The sequence below is a fragment of the Onychomys torridus genome, chromosome 15, assembly GCF_903995425.1.
Source record: "Onychomys torridus chromosome 15, mOncTor1.1, whole genome shotgun sequence".
Taxonomy (NCBI): domain Eukaryota; kingdom Metazoa; phylum Chordata; class Mammalia; order Rodentia; family Cricetidae; genus Onychomys; species Onychomys torridus.
This window is the reverse complement of record NC_050457.1, coordinates 6,393,836-6,414,378: the sequence shown is the minus strand read 5'-3', so window position 1 is coordinate 6,414,378 and position 20,543 is coordinate 6,393,836. Positions and strand designations below refer to the sequence as shown.

The 20,543-nt window shown below is 40.7% G+C and overlaps 2 protein-coding genes and 1 long non-coding RNA gene across 5 annotated transcripts in view; 2 read left to right on the top strand and 1 right to left on the bottom strand.

Annotated features, from left to right (window-relative positions):
• The window catches only part of Polr3g (RNA polymerase III subunit G), a 36,160-nt gene extending 32,727 nt beyond the window's left edge, over nucleotides 1-3,433 (top strand). The window contains exon 8 of the mRNA XM_036207021.1: nucleotides 2,390-3,433. Coding sequence (XP_036062914.1) covers nucleotides 2,390-2,476 — 87 coding nt within the window. The 3' untranslated portion in view covers nucleotides 2,477-3,433. The remainder of the gene's footprint in view (nucleotides 1-2,389) is intronic.
• A 6,216-nt stretch (nucleotides 3,434-9,649) lies between these two features.
• Lysmd3 (LysM domain containing 3) lies at nucleotides 9,650-18,596 on the bottom strand. The gene is made up of 3 exons (XM_036207078.1): nucleotides 18,330-18,596; nucleotides 13,640-13,905; nucleotides 9,650-10,773 (listed from the first exon to the last, which is right to left on the bottom strand). The coding sequence occupies exons 2-3, from the start codon at nucleotides 13,892-13,894 to the stop codon at nucleotides 10,111-10,113; spliced, it is 918 nt and encodes a 305-aa protein (XP_036062971.1). The 5' UTR covers nucleotides 13,895-13,905; nucleotides 18,330-18,596; the 3' UTR covers nucleotides 9,650-10,110.
• Nucleotides 18,320-20,098, top strand: LOC118596285. Of its 3 annotated transcripts, none has more exons than XR_004946679.1 (2): nucleotides 18,320-18,501; nucleotides 19,216-20,098. It is a non-coding gene; the product is annotated as an uncharacterized LOC118596285 (long non-coding RNA). The 3 variants fall into 3 exon arrangements; XR_004946681.1 differs by having other exon boundaries at nucleotides 18,320-18,528; XR_004946680.1 differs by having other exon boundaries at nucleotides 18,320-18,804.
• Nucleotides 20,099-20,543: the final 445 nt, after the last annotated feature.

The following is a 20,543-nucleotide window of genomic DNA, read 5'->3' as shown; positions in this document are numbered from 1 at the left end:
CTTCAAACTTGCAGCGGTCTTTCTGAGTCTCGGTCTCCCAGGTATTAGAATTGTAAGTCTGAGCCACTATGCCCAGCTCTGAAATGCTATTTGGATAAAATTAACTTCCAGTGAGTCTAGACCATGCGTGTTAAACTTAAGTTTGAGTCATAACAATTGCAAATTCACAGGCCTGGGGTGGTAGAGTGACCCTTTAAAGCACTCTCAACTCAAAGCTAGCTTTGTCTGCATCGAGAGTTCCTAGGCCAGCTAGGGTGATGTAGTCATATTGTAATGGAGTGGGAAAAAAGGTTCTGGTAGTTAAGAGCTGTGAACTGGGCCTCAGTAAAGCACTGCACCAGGGGGTGGGTTTAAATTAGAAAGTTTATTTATCTGTATTTCATTAAAAAGCAAAACTGGGTTGGGGATTTAGCTCAGTGGTAGAGCGCTTGCCTAGCAAGCGCAAGGCCCTGGGTTCGATCCTCAGCTCCAAAAAAAAAAAAAAAACAACCTAAAAAGCAGAACTACAGAGAAATGAGGTTGAGTGAAGGATAGAGCCTTAGAGGCCTTGTAACTTTATTTTTTAATCAATTAATTAATTGAAATTTCATGGTAATAATTTACTCATTGAGTTGAGTTGATAAATATTTCATTTTGGGGCTGGGCGGTGGTGGTGCACGCCTGTAATCCCAGCACTCAGGAGGCAGAGGCAGGTGGATCTCTGTGAGTTCGAGGCCAGCCTGGTCTACAGAGCTAGTCCAGGACAGGCTCCAAAGCTACAGAGAAACCCTGTCTCGAAAAAACAAAAAAATACAAAAACAAAATTTCATTTTTGGCAAGTAAAGTGTAGTATATCACCCGGTAACACATGCTAAAGAAAATACTTATTTCTCTTTTGATGTTTTGAGTATTTAGTTTAAGAATAAACCTGGAACTCAGGGGAGAGTCAAAAGCCACTGAGGCCGCTGGTCTTAGCAGGCTCCCCAGAACATGCCTGCATCAAGATTGCTACCATTCAGTGTGAACACTTGAGTCACTAACCATACTTAGAATAAGTACTCATGTCTAAAAGACAAGTGCTGCTTGCTTGTTTGGGAATGTCAGGCTTTCTCTTCCTTGCTTTGTGTGTGAGTTCATTTGCTTATATTCCCTTACACACAGGGAGCCCAGGCCTTGTTTACTAGGTGGCTTCATTTGCATGCTCTGCCAGTCAGCCCTCCCCTGGTACCTCAGGCTTCAGCTTGGTTTCTGGACATTTGTGGAATTCTTGGTATCAGAGAAGCTGGGACAACTTCATGGTGCTATAAAAGGGTTGTGTTGGATGCATAGATTTGCAGGATTTGGGGAGGGAGGGACAAAGTATTATAAAAATACACAAATACACGTATCCATTCTAGATGTTTAAAAAGAAAACCTATAAGATGAAGCTGGTATTCAGAAAGCTTTCCACTGTAAATACTAGAGATGTAGAGATTTAGGGGTATAGTCAGGGTTGAGAAAGGGTCTTACTATATATGTAGCATCAAGGCTGGCCTTGAAGTCTGTAGCTCTTCAGTCCTCTCAGGGATTACAGGTATGAGCCACCGTCGTCCTTCACTGCATAGCTAATCTTCCAGTGATCTTTTTTTCATATGTACAGCAGATCCCTGCCTGTCCACCCTTGTCCTCCATCCCCCAGGCTACCCTGGGTAAAACAAGCCCTTAGCATTGTACTGTTGTGTTTAATCCCTAAGTATCTCAGTGTGGACACAAACTTAAGAGCTTGTTAGCATCACAGGATCATTGCAATCCATATGATCCAGTAGCTAACCACGTTTAAATTTTCTTGATAAAAATGTTTATTACAATCCACACATTGCACTGGCTGAGAAGTTTTCATTTGTGTTCAAATGGATGTGTGAAGTTTTGATGGAAGGCACACATATCTTTTGACTCATTTCCAGGCATGGTAGGCTGACTCGTCTAGAACTGAAACATTGCCAGAAGCTGAGAGGAATGTAGAAGAATGCAATGTGGTTTCCCGTAGGTTGGGCTTGGAAGGAGATTGTATTTTGATAGGAAATGAAAGTCCCTCCGTTGTTTGCTGTTCCGCTTTGTGACTTCATGCCTGGGTTCTGATGCAGAGTCCTGCTGCGATGGAAGCCTAGCCATCTCTGTTCTTTCTCTTAGCTGGTTTGCACCTGAGCACTGTGAAATGGTACTTAAAGATAGAGGCAGAAGTAGAAAAGTAAGAAAACTGATTTGTAAAAGGAGAGCACTCCCAAGCAAAGGCTTCCTCTTTCAGGTCTTCTCTGTTTTCTTTTTTCACTCCAATTTGGTATTTATAAATTAAAGGGATGTTATTTTTGTATTGTATTCCTAAATGTTGCTAATTCACTTGATTGACTAAGGAATATGTCTTTTCCCTTAGGAAAATGACTACATTAACTCCTACTTCGAAGATGGAGATGATTTCGGTGCTGACAGTGATGACAACATGGATGAAGCCACCTACTAGCCGAGGACTTTCTCTCTTGTTCATACAGCTTCAAGCATTTGGATTGGCTCACTTCATTTCTGATAAGGATCAAGTCCATATTTTCTGTTGTTTAGTGTTTCATTTGACAAAGTCTTACCAAGCTCTTCAGAAGCACTTTGCGTTTACACATGAGACCTTACCCCAGCACCTCCACCACCCCTCTGAATATGTAGTGGAGTTGTGGGGTTCTTTGGTCTTTATTTGGACTTGAACGTGCCTGAAGAGTTTTAGCATCACTCTGTGTGTTCATACTTGAAACAGATCACTCTTGCTTACCTGCTGGCCTTTAGTAAAGCTGATACTAGTCATGGTGGATTTCTGTTGATACTGCACGTGGAGCACTTTAAAAACAAACTGGAAAATGATTTCTCTTACCTGGTATGTTCTATCTTAGCACACTGTGACTGCATAGACTCACCTGAGTTCTTAACAAGTGCAGACTCAGGGGATGAGGGCTCAGTGGTAGGAAACACGTCGATATAGTGATGAGATGAAAATGTTCAGTTTACATCTCAGCCCAAACAGAGGCTTTCACATGGATGGAAGGATATAAAACGCTTGGCTTTGGGAATAACTCCATGCCTTACAGTGTGTGAATTAATGAATCCACTGTCTTAAGTTTGACATCTTCAGTTTATTAGGTTTATGGAAAAAAAAATAACTGAGACATACTGTTTAATTCTCTGCTTTATGTAAGTGGAAATAAGTCCTGGTTGTATGAACTTCATGATAAAATGATGGCTGATGAATATGTATATGGTGAAGGGCGGTGCCCTCAGTTATATTCCACAAGATTCAGAATCTGCAAGTCAATAATAGAATCATGGGAAATGAACTCAGGTCATTTTGAAATTACAATTGATTCTTCTTGTTTTAACTTACAGGGTGACTCCCCTCAAGTTTTTTGGGTTTTGTGTGTGTGTGTGTGTGTGTGTGTGTGTGTGTGTGTGTGTGTGTGTTTTGAAACAGGGTTTCTCTGTGTAGTCCTGGCTGTCCTGGAACTCACTTTGTAGACCAGGCTGGCCTTGAACTCACAGAGATAGAACCATCTCCCGAGTGCTGGGGTTAAAGGCGTGTGCCACCACCGCCCAACTCCCCTGCGGTTTCATATTTTACAGGAGAAAATATCCAGAACCCTTCATCAAACTAAGGACTTTGCCAAAGATTTTCAAGGAAATGCATATTATACATTTCAAAACTAATATATTAAAATTATCTACTTAGAGGGGAGACTTGTCACTTCTTACCTTCTGACCCTGAAACTGGAGCCCTGCTTTTTCTCTCAGGATCAAGATAACCTTGAAATTGAGCTTGAGTTTGTGTGCCTTAGTTTCTCAGCTTGTAAAGTTTCCTATAAAAATTCTTTAAACACTAACCAGAATTTACAAATATGCCATCTCTTACCTTACAGAAACAATCATGTCTTAAATCTGATTTTTATCCTGTAAACAACTGTACTGTGGACTGTTAAGTTATAATTCCATTTTCCGATCTTGTATCTATGTTAGAAACTTTAATTTTTATGGTCTGGAGAGATTCCGACATTCCTTTCTCAGGAGAAGGACCACTCTCAATGGCAATACTTCTTCAAATACTTCCAGATGGGTGTGATGGCCCATGTCTTGTCTACATAGTGCTGTACTGAACACATGTGACTTACATCAGTTCCCAGGAGCTTATAAAAAAGGTTTTGCGGTTCTAAGTGGAAACATGAAGTCTTTAAAACTCCAGTGTGTTGGGAAACTTCCATGAAGTTTTTAGTAGTGATGGCAAATGCTGTTATTTGGGAATAATAGGTACTTTATTCTCTTACAGTGGGCTCCAGAGCCAAACATGTAGTTCACAGATGCTCTGTTTGGTACTTCTGTTTCCTTCCTTCATTACAAATCTGCAGATAACTGTTCATATCAAGGAGATGCATTGACAGTAACTTCTTCCCTAGTTTCCAGCTTGTCTTCACTGCTGTGTTCCTGCCGAGGGGCGGGAAGCCCTTTGGGACAGGACTTACTCTGGGCACCTGGCATCTCCTTCGAGGATGTCCATCCCCCTTTGCAAGATCAGTTTACAACTTTAAACATACTGATTTTAGGTTGCTTGACTAGCATAAATTGTTTTCTTGGCTTAAGCTCTGAGACTGTGAAATCACTTTATAGAGTTAACTTCTTAATAGTTAAAGTACTTCCTGGGACTGGACTGGCTAGTTAAAATATCTTTAACATTATCTTAACAAATAAAACTAGTTGCTACAATGCTGATTTTTCTGTATCTGTTTACACATATAAAGTTTAAATAATAAAATTTTGGTCTTAATACTAAGATGGTTACAGTGAACATTTATTTGGTAAAGAAAACTAATTAATTCTGATGGTTGTTGAACAAACCCCCACCACATACAACAAAAGAAAACTTTTGCCTTGAATTTGGCAGGGAGCATGTGCTCACTGTTTTCTTGAACAGTTGCTGGAAGATGCCAAAGCATCAGAGGATTGCTGGCCATCTTTCCATCCACACCACCGAGTGGCAAGTGTCAGAGGAACTGTAACACTTTAACACAACTTTAGCACAACTTTAAGGTCAAGTTGCTTTAAAATTTAAAAACAGCCGGGCAGTGGTGGCGCACACCTTTAATCCCAGCACTCAGGAGGCAGAGGCAGGCGGATCTCTGTGAGTTCAAGGCCAGCCTGGTCTACATATGTATGTATGTATACTTTGCATATGTGACGTGCAGCTTATGTGGTATGCATCTAAGTGTTCACATGTATTTGCAGACCAAAGGCTAGGTAGAGTCTTCCTCTATTACTCTTCATTATGAGGGCTCGCCAATCCCCACTGAATTGTCTGGCCAGCAAGCCCAAGGGATCTTGTCTCAGCCTCCCCTGCACTAGATCACTGGTGTGCCTTTTTACTCAAGCCTGGGTCCTCATGCCTGTGCAGCAAGCACTTTGCTGACTGAGCCATCTCCTGAGTCCCTAAGATTTATATTCTTGAAAAGCATTTTTGTTTTATAAGAATATATATAGAGAGAGCATCTCATGAGACTGACTGAGCTCTGTAAGCATGGCCTGGACTTGCTAAGTCTTATTTACCAGGAACACAATTCTCCATGGCCATTTATCTAACACTTGTTTTGTGTTCTACAAATAGTCCACTGGACTTTTGACTGTAACAAGTGGGAAATCTGAAAGCATAAATGTGTGGCAGTTTGAGTTTACACCCAGCTGTGAACTCCACTAACTACACCTAAGACTTGCTGTGGCAGGACATGTCCATTAGTGAAATAATAGCACAAGCATCATGGAAATAACCAACCACTTTCTGGTTAAGATCTAAGCCCTGTTCCATTCGATGAAACTCACACTTGGTATCATTTTTGTGCCAAAAACCTGTTAAGACATGTCAGAGGTCCTATGGGAGAACCTACTATTACGTTTGTAAATAGGTAGAATATTAAACTGACTCCCAATGACTCTCAAAACTCATCTGAGAAAGCTATTTGCAGTAAATGATTAACTGGCCAAGGGACAGATAGATACTAAGAGACTGTATTGCACACACCCTCCTCCTAAGGCTAAGGATCATTGAGGAAGTGTAGCATGAATCCTAATTTGTCTTAGTAATACAACTCCAGAGTCAGCTACAGGGGTAAATGCTGAAAGATCAGAGAGACCAAAGAGCAAGCCACAGCCACCACCTCACCAACTCCTCAGCTGGGCAGAGGGAGGAATATAAGGTGGGAGGAGACAGTTTACTCTTTCAGGCCAAGAAGTTGGCAAGGTGAGAGGTGGTGGCTGTGGCTTGCTCTTTTGTCTCTCTGATCTTTCAGCCCTTACAACCATAGCTGACTCCAGGCTTTCATAAGAATTCATGCTACAAGGAAGAAATTCATGCTACAAGGTGGAAAGATTCCAACAGCCAGAGACAGTAGGTGACAGCCTGGAAACATCTGGACAGAGCAGTGAGGCTACAGGTGTGAACTTTTGGGACAGCATGTACTAGACATGTGCAGGCTCAAGCCAGATCAAATCCCAGCATGGCAAGGGAAGTTGGTCACACAATCTCACCTCTAGCCATGGAGCAAATGGTGAATGACAGCAGCCTAGGGAAGAGTTAGTTTGTGTCAGAATGTATCTCATGGTAAGTCCCCCACCATGCTCCAGTGGAAGGCATACATATAAGAATATTTGGGGCAGCAAACTGGTTTTAATGTGTGTGTATGTGTACTAAGGGACACAAAGTTGGGTGCATAGGGAAGAGGTGGATCTGGGAAGAGTTGGGGGGTGTGTGAATATGAACAAAACACATACAAAACTTGAAACTCTACTAATGTGAAAAAAATGTATTTCAAGTAGCTTGAAAGAAGAAAGTTAAATGTTTGCTTTATTCAATTACTTTCAACAACTCCCATTTCAAATTAATAAAATAGAAACTTTATTAATATTTTTGCATTATCCTTAAAATATGAAAAACAAGGCAAAATGTTTAAAAACCAGTTTTATAGATGTACATGCTAACAATGGTTTAATACATTTGCAATTATATAAAATACATTATACAAAAGATTTATAGCTTTTGCATACATAAACTGAATTAAATAAAGCATCATATATTTCTATGATCTAACAGTGCAATATGCACATACTTAGAAAAAATACTGATTTCCTGAGCAACAATGTTGTAATTCAAAATCAGAGTCCCATGATAATGCAGTGTTTAATAACCCTAATCCTAACACGCTGAGACTGGATCTCCACTTCTATTTCTAACCACAGCCTTCATCTTTCCAGTGAGATAATGTTAGATCTCACCACCAAAAAGCTTAGTCCAGAAAAAAGCTTTTAACAACCAAACTCCACTGGAAAAGAAAACTTGAGATTGCATGTTCCTTCCTAATCCATAACATGGCCAGCAGACCACAGCTTTGCTTTGTTGAGAGGACAGTGAAGATATTTAAGTGGTATCCATTGGTTCAAAACAAACTCAGTCACATCTAACTAGTCTTTAACAAGTCAAGAATGTATCCTAATATCAGGTTTTTCTTTACTTGTAATTCCAATTTTTTAAGTGAACTAGTATCAATGACTATGATCCACTTCTGTTATGTTTATAACTGCATACACACAAATACACACACAAAAATTAAAGCCTCAAAGCAAATTCAAGGAAGGGCTCAAACACGATCCATAGTACCAAACAATGACAGTTGTGCTTATGTTGTCTAGAATACAACGAAGTTTGCAGGTGCCAAAACTTTGCATACATTTGCAAATGCATATTTAATAGATTTTCAAAAACCTATGAAATGCTAAATTTTTTTAAAGATGAAAGCATAATCCTACATATAGAATTACATTTGATTAGTAACTCTAAAATATATAGGAAAAGGAAATTGTGTGGTTGTTTCCTAAGGATGTGTGTTGTATTTCCTTCAAAGAGGATGCTCAAGACAGCAATGATTTTAACCAGCAGGAATACCTCCTCCTTTAAACATAAGTTATCAAACCCTTGATTACAATTCCAAAGTAAAAACAGAAAAACTATCACCAACTCTCTAATTTTGTTTGCCGTAAACGAAGTCCTCCAAAGGTTATATTGCCTGTACTGCCCTCAATCTTCATTTTCTACCCTAGAATTTGAGCTTTTTCAGCAGACTTAATAAATATTATGTAAACTGGCTGTGATAACACTGAGCATATTTACACATCATGCTCATTTCAAAATGCACATGGCTGTTAAAACAATTAAAAATATTTTAACTAAGATATACAAAGGGAATTGATTCACTACAACTTTCCCATTATTAAATAATTTAATTTAAAGGTAATTTTCTTTCTTTCTTTCTTTTTTTTTTTGAGCTGAGGATTGAGCCCCGGGCCTTGTGCTTGCTAGGCAAGCACTCTACTACTGAGCTAAATCCCCAACCCCATAAAGGTAATTTTCTAAATTTCTCTGATATATGTAAGGGCTTTAAAATGACTGACTTCTATGTCTTTTTGTAGTGCTTTTTCTTCTCAAAGTATATAAAACCCCAAATATAATAAATGTGTATTAATAATTCCTTGTATCAGGATTAGAATTTGATATACAAAATGCTTAAAAAGCTGAAACATTGATTTAGGAAATAATGTCCAGAAAGAGAGGTGATATATTTTAAGGTGTGCAGTTTATTATACAGAAAACATGCAATCCCAATTCTACCACCTGTACTTATATTTTAAAAACACATATTTAAAATTAAACACTGAAATCAGTATACAAATGCTTCTTAGCCAAATTGGTTGTCTCACAGTAGACTTGGAAAATGTCACTATTAAGCCCTTTTGACTAACTCACACTTTGGCCTGTGTTTCTCAATTTGATAGTGCATATTAGGTACATTTAGATAATCTAAACAAGACATTTCTTTTGAAAAGCAGAGGTCAAGGGGCCACCAACTATAGCAATCTGTTTACTGCTAATGTCAAAGTCCTGTTTACTCATTTTTTTCTTCATCATTTTTTTTTCTGCAAGACATCAGAGGCAGATAGTACATGTTTACTTATATTTAAAAGTGAAGACAAAGTTACATAGCCTATGGAATGAAATCTGACAATGTTTCAACTTTAATTGTAAAGTGTCTATGAGCTCATGTAGAGTAACATTGTAAGGCAGTATGTGTAATTAAGGCATGTTACTATTTGTAACAGCAGTGATTAGTCACAGTATGTAAAGAGGAATTGCTGAATAACACTTCATCAAAGAGCTACAAAGTGCTTCCAAAATAATCAGGTACAAGTATTTTTTTTTTAAATGGTAAGTGAAAGTGAGGTTGGAGGGCTCCTCATAAAGCATTCCTTTTTTATGGACTAGGGCTTGACCTATTTCAGTGTCCTTGTGATCAAATGGTAAGTTTCCAACTCTAAGACATTATTTTGGGGTCTTAAAATATGGAATCTGTTATCCTCTGTTACAGAAATTATAAATTATGTTTCCGTATCTGTTTCTATATTTGCTTTCATAGCATGTATTAAAATATGTTTTTAAAGTTTCAAAATGGAAGCTGGGCGATGGTGGTGCAAGACTTTAATCCCAGCACTCGGGAGACAGAGCCAGGCGGATCTCTGTGAGTTCAAAGCCAGCCTGGTCTACAGAGTGAGATCCAGGACAGGCACCAAAACTACACAGAGAAACCCTGTCTCAAAAAAAAAAAAAGTTTCAAAATTGAGTGTTAGTACTTGGTATCATAATTTTAGAATCAAAACTAGTCTTTTGGTGGTATGGTAGCAAATTTTCTTCAGCTGTTAAGTGAAAAACTTGACATGAACAACCTTAAATTAAAAAATAATCTTTCAAAAAATAAATTTAAACATAACTAATCCTGAATAAGAAAAATGACAGCATTTTGCAAGTTAGAATTCTTAGACATACATTTAGATTAATTTCTGCTTTAAGAACTGATACAGCAGATGTATTCTGACCAGTCTCAATATAAAGCACATGTGTGTGTTACAGACAATCAAGGTGAAAACAGAGCATCTTCGACGTCCCTAACGCTGACTTCAAAGCAGCTGTTGGCTATCTGTGAACCACCACATCCATAGGCACACTCGCCCATCCACACTGGTCAGAGCTCACCACTACGTTCTGTGCTGAGCAGCAGTTGATTGTGAATCTTGCCTATATAGGTTGTGGTCATCTTGCTGACTAACATGTATTCCTTTTGTTGGACCAATCCCATTTCCCATCTCTCTGGGCTGTGATGGAGGTGTGAGTCCTGGATGCCAATGGGAAGAGCCCACTGTTGAATGGTGACTGACATCCACTTTAGCTAAAATTTCATAATAGAGCAGATAAAATACTGGTGTTATTATACCCACTATCAGCATTATCACCACAGCTGTCCACCAACCAATTCCCCAGTCTGCTCCGTAGTACGGGTCCTTTCTGTGAGTGCTTCTGCTATTGGGTTCAAAGCGGCTCTGCTGTGCTGTGAAGGCGGACACCACCTCGTCCAGGTTCTCCTTCTTGGTGTCTGTGCACTTCACTATCTGCTCTATGTCCCGATCCACCTCTTTCAGGAACCTGCCGGCTGACTCAGTGGAAGGGAGACAGACACCGGGGGCCACAGCTGCCCGCTCTGGAGCACATGCGGCGGGTGGGGGATGCAAAGCTTGTCTTCCTTTCAGAGGGTGAAGAGTTTCAGTCAAAGAACTAAACTTTTTAACTGGAATTTTGATAGACCTAAGGGCAAAAAAATCTTGATCACTGATGAGATTGTTAACTCTTTTGATATCTGCTACCTGCAAAAGAAGAAAAAAATGCAACATTCAACTGAATTCTAAAACTATACAAAACCTTCATCCATTCACTCACTTTGGAGGGAAAATAATTGAATTTCCTTCTTACTATTAGTACTGGCACCACACCCAGATTTTAAATTTCCTTGTGTATGAGAATTTTAAACACTAAATTTATCCAGTGTTAGGAAATCTCCACAACTTTGTATTGTTACCTGGATAGCAGTAACTCTAGTTAATACTCAGATATTTTGTTTTACTTTGTACATCATACAAATTTACCATGGGTAATGTATGTTGGGAAGCAATTTGTGAATAAACAATTACCGGTACTAATGTTCCATATTCCAACCTGGAAACTGGAGTATAAGCACATTAACTTACCAGTTAAAAGGACAACATGTTAGCAAAACTAAAATGCCATCACTATAATGCACCATGATTCTAGTTATCTCTCAGTAGGAAAAGCTGCACCAGATATAATAAAGACATCTGTTTACCACTAGTTAGCAATGTGCATACAGATTTTAGACACAGTGGCTTTTAGTGCCTGAGATGTGAATGATGTTCAACAGAGGTGAAGACAGATACCTGGAACTCAAATGAGAGGATGTGAGACCTGGACAGAGTCACTAGAAAATGTTCTGAGGAAAAACAGGAGAGTGCTCTGCACAATACCAACATTTGAGGGATACGTAAGAGAACTGAGCTAAGAGTGGTCAGGAAGACAGGATCACAGGGTGGTCGGGAACATATCTGTGAAGCACAACTGCCACTTTCTAGCTGTGTGTTTTACAGGTATGCCATTTCCATACCTGTACAGTGTAAAATGTGCTACTCCCTGCCTTTGAAGGCTGGTGTGAATACCAATGGGTTCAAATACATAAAGAATACTGGAGTAGCTAGTGGTCTACACTGTGTCATACAATGTCAGCTTTTACTGAATATTACATAACAGGAGACTCAGGTCTGCAGAGTCAGTCAAGACGAGCATTGAACAGGGAGCAGTGAACAGAATCAGATTAGCATCTGTACTTGGACAAATTCTCTTGTATTTTTGGATGATTGCAGTAGAGAACTATAGACTAGCTAGGAAGTGAGAGAATAGAGGACCGACACGTGACCTCACTCCATTTTAATTTCTCTTGCTTTACTAAGAACTACTAGGGACTCTGAAATCAGCATCTAAAACTCTAAAATATATCAAGTAATGTTTTCTGGATTATGCTAATTAACTTGGACACATTTAGGATTGCAGCCCCGATCTTTCATTCCCCTCATCACTGTTTTCTAACAAGCATATTTCCAATACAGCAATAACGACCGATGGTCTAAGCAATGGTAAGTTCATCTGTAAGCTAACTTTCTCTGCAGGAGGCTGAGCATACGTCACAAGGGAGCACCACGAGCAGCCCACTCTCCCCACATGGCAATGACTTCTCTGCTGTGTAAGTCATCAGCTGTCAGCATTCCTGTGTTGGTCCTTAGTGACTCTGCAGGAAAAACCAAGTGCCCATCTCTCTACCTCATCAAAAGTATACCAATAAAGGTTGGGGATTTAGCTCAGTGGTAGAGCGCTTGCCTAGCAAGCACAAGGCCCTGGGTTCAATCCTCAGCTCAAAAAAAGATATGCCAATAAAAAACTTCATTAATCTTTAAATCTAAAGCAATAATTTACTTGGACATACTATGAATAGCTGGATTACTTTGTCCTGAAAAAAATATAACATAGGACCTCATGGCCAAAGAATTTGGTTTTTTTTAGCCGAGTGGTTGTGGCGCACACCTTTAATCCCAGCACTCGGGAGGCAGAGCCAGGCGGATCTCTGTGAGTTTGAGGCCAGCCTGGGCTACCAAGTGAGTTCCAGGAAAGGTGCAAGGCTACACAGAAAAACCCTGTCTCGAAAAACCAAAAAAAAAAAAAAGTAATTTGGTTTTTTAATCCTATTTAAACATACATACATATATACATTGACATAGCAAATGTATAAAAATGTGCTTTCTTACTGTAGAGTAGAATGACAAGTCACCAATGAAGATATTTCAAGTATAAAAATATTTTATATTATGAAAAATTCTAGATGGAAACATTAAACAAGGAGAGCAAAGAATGATACAGAATTTCACTTTATTAAAAAGAGCTCTTGCCAGATACTGGTGGCACACGCCTTTAATCCCAGCAAAGGCAGGTGGATCTCTGTGAGTTCAAGGTCAGCCTGGTCTACAGAACAAGTTCCAGGACAGGTTCCAAAAGTATACAAAGAAACCTTGTCTTGAAAAAAATGAACAAATGAAAAAAGAGCTCTCATGTTATCTGTTAAAACTAAAACAGGGTTGTAGGCCGCTGAGGGGTTAAATGCATGTGCTGCTCTTGCACAGGACCTGGGTTTGGTTTCCAACACCCCTATGGGCAGCTCACAACCACCTGTAACTCCAGCTCCAGGGGAACCAATACCCTCTTCTAGCTGCCAATGAAGTAAGTCTATAAGGTTATAAAGGATATCCAAGATACAAAAAAATGCAAGATGCAGAATAATTCACAGTCTATGCCAATTAAAAAAAAAATAACATCAATCCTTTATCAGCCCCTAGATACTTATCAATATAGATAATTACAAGCGCAAAAAGAAGGTACAGAAACACACAATCGTGACAGACTGAATTAAGAGAAATTCAAGCAGTCACTTAAAATGTTAAAAGGGTCATGTCCACAGGCATAAAAGAGCTCTGTGCAAAGAAAAAAAAAAGCGAGGAAAAAGAAAAGGAAGGAAGGTAAGAAGACAAGAATGACTTCAATTCTGGTTGGACTCCTGAACAAATAATCTACTGGGGACTCCATTATGCAAAACTAAACTAAATTAAGACTTACCGTACAACAGTACTGAAGGGCTACTGCATTCAGAGTGTCTCCTTCCTGTACGTCTTTTGTTAGCAGAATGACATCATCAAGCCTGTCTTTCGATGTGCTTCTCCGAACCTTCTCCCTTCCTCTGGACCGAAGTTCATACACTTCAGCATCTCCTTCCAACAGGTCACTGTCTGTACAGCTCCCAAAGGCATGCAGCTGGCTGCTGGCCTGAGTTTCTGGGAGGGAGGCAGTTCGAGTCTCGTTCCTCCCCGCCATGATGTTATAATCTGGAGGAAGAGAAGACAAAACTTTGGAATGTCACGGACCTATTTTCATTATTTACATGCATCTTACAGTCTAAATACTAATCTTTCCAATAATCACTGTTTTTAGTTACGTGGTAAACTGAGGTTCAAGTTTTGTAACTGTGGCAGTGCATCCAACAAGCTGACAGTGGGGACAGCATGGAAAGGGTCAGCTAACACAAGGCTTACACGCTCCACTCAGGACTCTTGTTCACCGAGACACTTCTACACAATCCCAGGTTTATAGGTATATACCACGTGTGCAATTCAAACATTTACGGACAATAATCAAGAGGAATTTCATTTTAAAACCATTATTTGATACACGTGTAATTTTGCCATTTGACAAAAGTAGATCCGAACACTGAGATGTTCTTGTGCTTGTCCCTTTCTCTATCCAAAGTCAGTTGGCCTTGTGCCCAAGATGGCTCAGTGGTTAGTGGTGCTTGCTGCCGAGCCTGACCACCTAAGTTCATCTCTGTGACCCCCAAGACCCCCACGGCAGAAGGAAAGAGCCAATGTCCACAATTGTCCTCTGACCTCCAAATTCATGATATAAAAAATTACATGAAACAATCGATCTTGGCTGAAGTTTTGGTACTATACAACAGATGATTTTCAACATTTTTCAGAGTCCATCAATGAAATGATTTAGAGGTATCAATGCCTAGAATGATATTTCACTCAAATGTGAGCACAAAATGCCAGGTATTTATGGCCATTTCAGAAATTGTTCAAGATCTCAAGCCAAATTCATTAAACACTTTCTCATAAAACCTGTCAACAACTCTAACAGAAATCCTTTTTTTATTAATTTATTTATGGAGTGTGTGCTGCCATGAGTAGATATCAGAGGACAACTCCGGGTACTTGGTTCTCTCCTTCCACTGTGTGGCTTCTGGGGATGGATCTCAGTTCACCAGGGGTGGCAGCAAGGACCTTCACACACTAAGTCACTGGACCGGTCCTCTAAAAGCAATTTCTTTCAATCAAACATCGTAATAAAATACTATCCAAAAATATATTAATTTGACACCTATATGCTGAGACATGAAGTAGAAAACGTGAAACATGCTTGCTTTATAATGGGAGCATTCTGTTCCCCTGGAGTGGGGAACTTTTTCCGGAGGTCAGTATCATGTGATCTGATGGAGAACAAAGTACGCATGCGCAGAACCTGCTGCCGTGACTGAGCTCAGGGCTGAGCAGTCAGGAATACCTCAGATACCTGATCGGCTGATTCTCAATGAGTTTTGGCTATTCTACTCTCAGAACCCCTTTAATCTTGTCAGATTTTTCGTAACCCCACATTCTGATGTGTGACCGGATGTGGCTGAGACCCTGTTTTAAGAAGCTGTGATTGTCTGAGTGTGGTGACACACACCTTTCATCCCAGCAATGGGAAAGACAGGTAGATATCTCCATGAATCCAAGGCTAGGCTAGTCTATCTACACAATGAAATCCGTGTCAAATTTAAAAAACAAAATAAGCAGTGAGTCAATGAACCACATATCACAAACACATGGGGTAACTATATTGGAAACTAGAAAAATTACTGTTCTTATGTCAAACCATTAAGTTCTTACTCTATTACTATGAAGAAAATTAGAAAGCTGTTTAATTTCTTAAAAATTTTCAGTGGTTTACAACTTGTAGCTCCAAAGGAATCAAAACATGTGTTTTATAGACACACACAATACTCCTATGAATTCAAACTTTTCTTGTTCTGCATTTGATTTCACATGGGATTAAATATCTCTGCACTTCTAACTCACTGGCTCATGTTAAATTCAGAATTTATATTTATTACAGTACAGTCTATACTCACGGTCATAGGTCACAAGTTTGTTTCTGAACAGGGATGTTTCTTTGAAAGCTTTTAATTTAACTTAAAGTTCTCATTAAATTCAATTTATACCCCATAAAGACTGAATGGATTCTAGGCACTTATATTCACTTATACATAAAAAAAAAAAATCGACTGAGAACTGGGCTAAGAAATATTCATCAATGAATGTATCTCCTTTACTTCCAAAGTCACAATCAGCATGCCTTCATCAATTTGGTCTAACTCTCATTAAAAAGAAACAAGATCCTAAAGAACAACTTTCACATACAGTAGTTTGGCCTCAATTTAATTATCCATCTAAGTGAGGACAGACATCATAAGACAGGCTTTCACAGACGAAACAAAACAACCTTTCAAACTTCAATGTGTCTCAGACTTGAAGCAAGAAGTTGAAGCATCCATTCCCTTAAGATACAGAAGACGAAGAAGAGCTAGGCACAGGATGGGTGTGATTGTTTTACCAGTTAGTTTTCTTTGTCAATCAGAAACTATCTGAGAAAAGGAAACTACAGTTCAGAAAATGCCTCATGAGACTGGCCTGGAGGTAAATCTGTGGGGCATTTTCTGGGCTAATGACAGATGGAGGACCTAGTGTACTGTGGGTGGTGCCATCCTTGGGAGGTGGTCCTGGGATGTTTAAGAAAGCAGACTGAGGAAGCTATGGAAATCAAGTCAGTAAACAGCGTTCTTCAGAGTGCCTGCTTGACTTCCCTCAATGATGGACTGGGATGGGGACGTGTAGGCCAAAGAAACTCTCTCCTCCCCAAGTTGCTTTTGCTCATGGTCTTCATCACGATAACTAAAAGCAAACCAGGTCAATTATAGTGAACTCCTCTAAGACAGCAAAATCTAATGTCAACTACACAGTTGTGTTATCTCGGTGAAGATCAGATCTTGCAGCAAGCATAGAAAAGGAGTGCCCAGGAGAAGAAGAAACCATTAAAATGTTATGTCATGGAATCCTAGAATGCAAAATGAAGTCTAGAAGGATGTATTCCTGTTTTGGAGTCTATGGATGAGAAACAAGTAAAAAAAAAATATATATATATATATGAAATATATATATGCAACGAAGCGGAGGTGGGGGCGGGAAGAAACAACAAAAGCAACTGACTCCGAACTCACAGAGGACAAAGATTAGTCTCTGTGAAAACACCTAAGTTTCAAAAGATTTCAGTTAATTCAATCTAGCCCTTAAAATCGAGTTTCTCACCTTGCTTTACAGCAACACTGTATTGCTTTAAAAATTCAAAGGTCTCTATTTAGATAACTTATTAACTAATAGCTCTATACATTCCTCATTTGATTCAATTGCTCCCACGGGAGCCACATTATTTATTGCCAAGAACTAACACCCCTAATTTGAGAGCCCCAAACTAAAAAAAGCCACACTTCACATCTCAGTAGGAATTTAAAGTCAGCATCATGCCTGTTTCTCCAAGGACAAGTTTTGTTTACACTTCTCCAGGTCTTTTCTTTAAAAAGTAACAACAACAACAATCCCACATCTTTAATCTAGGGAATAGTATCTGTTAGTCTTCTGGAATTAATTAGAAGCAAGCTGTATACAAATGTGTACTATCTGGGGAAAAACCTGTTCCGCATTCTCAAATGCCATCCATGATCAGACATGGGTAGTTCTGTTGCCCTAGGCACGCTGTCCCTGTAAAGCTTTCTCCCTGACATTCTTAGTACAGGTATGTGAAATTTACCGAGTAATGCCTAAAAGCCATTTGAGACAAAATTTACTGACATCAATCTTTTTCCTCGATGGGTAGGAATCGAAAGCTCGCATCTTCACGTACCTATTTTCTTCCTCTAAAATGAAAGGGAAGCTGAATAAGCAACCTGGACATTCATGTCTGACTAACCAAGAATAGGCTGTGCTGGTCTGTAATCCAAGGGCCAAGTTACACTTTGCCCCAGGCAGATAACAACATGATCAAACTACTGAAGATTAGAAAGTACAGAGTATCCGAGTCTTCAGGCTCGGTTCTCTTCACCTCTCTAAATTCTCTATGGAATCTGGCTTGGTAGAACTAGAACAAGTTGCCTGCTGACAAACGGCCCGAAAGTGATCATCAACGGACACAGGGAGCGTGTTTTCATCCGCTCGGCCTATAACCGAAAGCGACCTCGCAAACCCCTGGGTACTACACGGTAACTGCTACTGGGTGTTCGGTCTTGACCTCAGGCAGGGCGCGACAGACGACTCCTAGGGGACAACCCAGTTCAGCACTCGGGACAGAATCACCCCGGTCCTATCCACCAGGGCCAATTCTAAACTAAAGCAACGACTACAAAACTTGCTTCCTGTCCATTGCACGCCTTTATTTTTATTTTTCCTTTCCCTCCGGTCGTCCCCTTCAAGGATTACATCTCTGATTTAGACGTCGCAGCATCAGCCTGGGACGCTAGGGATCAGATGCTGTGGGGAGCGACCGGCGGGGAAAGGGGTGCCCGGAACCGAGAGGCGAGCGTCCTGCCCGCGCCGGGGGGAGCGCCCCGCGGTGACGCCGGCCGCCGTCGCCCCGCCCCGCCCCCAGCCGCCCTCACCTGTCCTCTAGCAGGGGCGCGGCGACACGGTTCCGTCCGCCACCACGGCCGCGGGCCCGGGGAAGCTCATGACCGACTCCGGGTTCTCGGTTGTTCCCGGTGCGCTCCTGCCACCGTCGCCGCCGTCCCCACCTTCCGGACCGACAGCCGCCGCCACGTCCGCAAACCTGCGGTGCGTCATCGCGTAGAGTAGGCGGAGGTGCGAGGGCGCGGGCGGGGGCGGGGAGCCCGGGCCCCGGGCGGCCAACCGCAGGCCCACGCTAGCACGCAGGCGCGCCGACGCCGCTGGGGGCGGGGCCTGGCTTCAGCCCCGCCTCCGGCCCCGCCCCATCGGGGGCTCCCAGCCTCGTTGGATCCCCGCACTCTGCGGATCCGCGGCGGGCGAGGCTAGCCCGCCGCCACCCGAGCAAAGAAAGACAGGCAGAGGGCAGGATGAAGGGCCCACGGAGAGCCGCTGTGCATTTCTTCTCGCTCGGTATCTGGAATTTTCTCCCCGATGGGGCAGAAGAAAGCACAAGCACAGGGTTAAGGTTCCTGTTTTAGAAAATCCAACTGTGGGCAGCAAGACAGGCGGGGTGCTGGGCTGGGAGCAATCGTGGGTCCGTAGCTGAGCTGCCTGAGCCATCTAGAGCCAAGCCAGGGAAGGGTCTGCCCTGGAGCTACGCACTGGATGGGACAAAGTTGTCAACAGCTTGTAACTAACCTACTCGGATTTGAAAATTAACAGGACGTCACTGGTAGTCAGTGTTCCCCGATCTGATGTCAGTGACAGAAAGAACCCCATGTCTTCCGACTTAATTTTTATCACAAATTTACTGAAGGGGTAGATGAAATGTTTGTATTTATGCATTTTAATGGTGTGTCTGGCATTTTGTGTTGACTACAGATACTGCACTTCGTCTGAGTACTTACCCATTTAGGTCCACATTGCTTGAACGCCGGATGTATGACACTTCTCTTTACAGTCTGAATAGTTATTCCCTGTGAAGCCTTTGGGACGCCGTTCCAAACTCTTTTCAAAGGGTTTTTTTTGTATGGTTGGTTGGTCGATTTTCTGGGTGGTGTCTCTGCAAGGGTTGGGGATTTTACTTACATTGCAATAAGCGCCTTTTATTTGAAGGGATGGGCACTGTGCACTGTGCTGAACAATGCTACAAAGACCTCTAAGCAAAGAAAATCGAGAAGAAAAAAAAAGTTTGCAGGAGCCGTTCTGTGCGCTGTTGCCCTGTGACACCGCTGTCTGTAAGCATTTATCACGGAGACATTTTCTCATCAGCAGACAAAGGGTATATTCGTCCTTGATGTGTAGGGCTTCAGCTGTTCCGCCCTCATGAATGTTAATGGAATGAAACCTTCTTTCTGCGCGTAGGTTACTTTTCTTATTTTAATGTCAATGGGCCACGGAATCCTTGGAGAGTCTGCGCGACGGAATGAATTCCAAGCATTTCTTCAGGACTGCTACCTGTTCACTTTGAAGAGACATTCTACATGATATCTGCAAAGCTTTTAAACAATTATTTACATCTAACAAAAATTGAATAATTTATTTGTTTACAAAAAGGCCACGATGTATACATATTTTATTTTAGACTCTACAAAAGAAGCAGTTAGCCATCAATTTTGGCTGAGTTCCAAAAAGCTGGCCAGTAAGAACAAGTATTTGTCTTTGGAAAAAGGATGTTCTCAGCAATCCACAAGGCCAAAAGGATTCTTTGTTTTTTCAGATCTCATCTGATATGTTTTCCATTAAAATGCTGTAGTTGAAAGTACATTTGTTTCTAGGAATTTGTATTTTTGTAACTAACATTAAGGTTGAGCCAGAGTAAATCTTATGTGGCATAGAGTGTAAAATGATAAAACCAGTGAGGAGGGCCATTTATTATTATGCATTAAAATTAAAAATGGATAAATAAATAGATAAAATGAAAAAAACTTAAAATGGTATTGGCTGGGCTGCAATTTTATTAAGTATTTACCTTAAATTCATTTACAGATACAATTGCATAAGATTTAACAGATAAGTTCAGGTATGTTTACTACATACAGTAATGGCTAAGAGGAAAAAAAAATCAAAGTGTTCATCATTGCTAACTTAGGTTCACTGCAACACTGATATTTGTTCAAAAGATTTAAGTTCATTTTTTTTTTTTTTTTTTTGGTTTTTCTGTGTAGCTTTGTGCCTTTCCTGGAACTCACTCTGTCAACCAGGCTGGC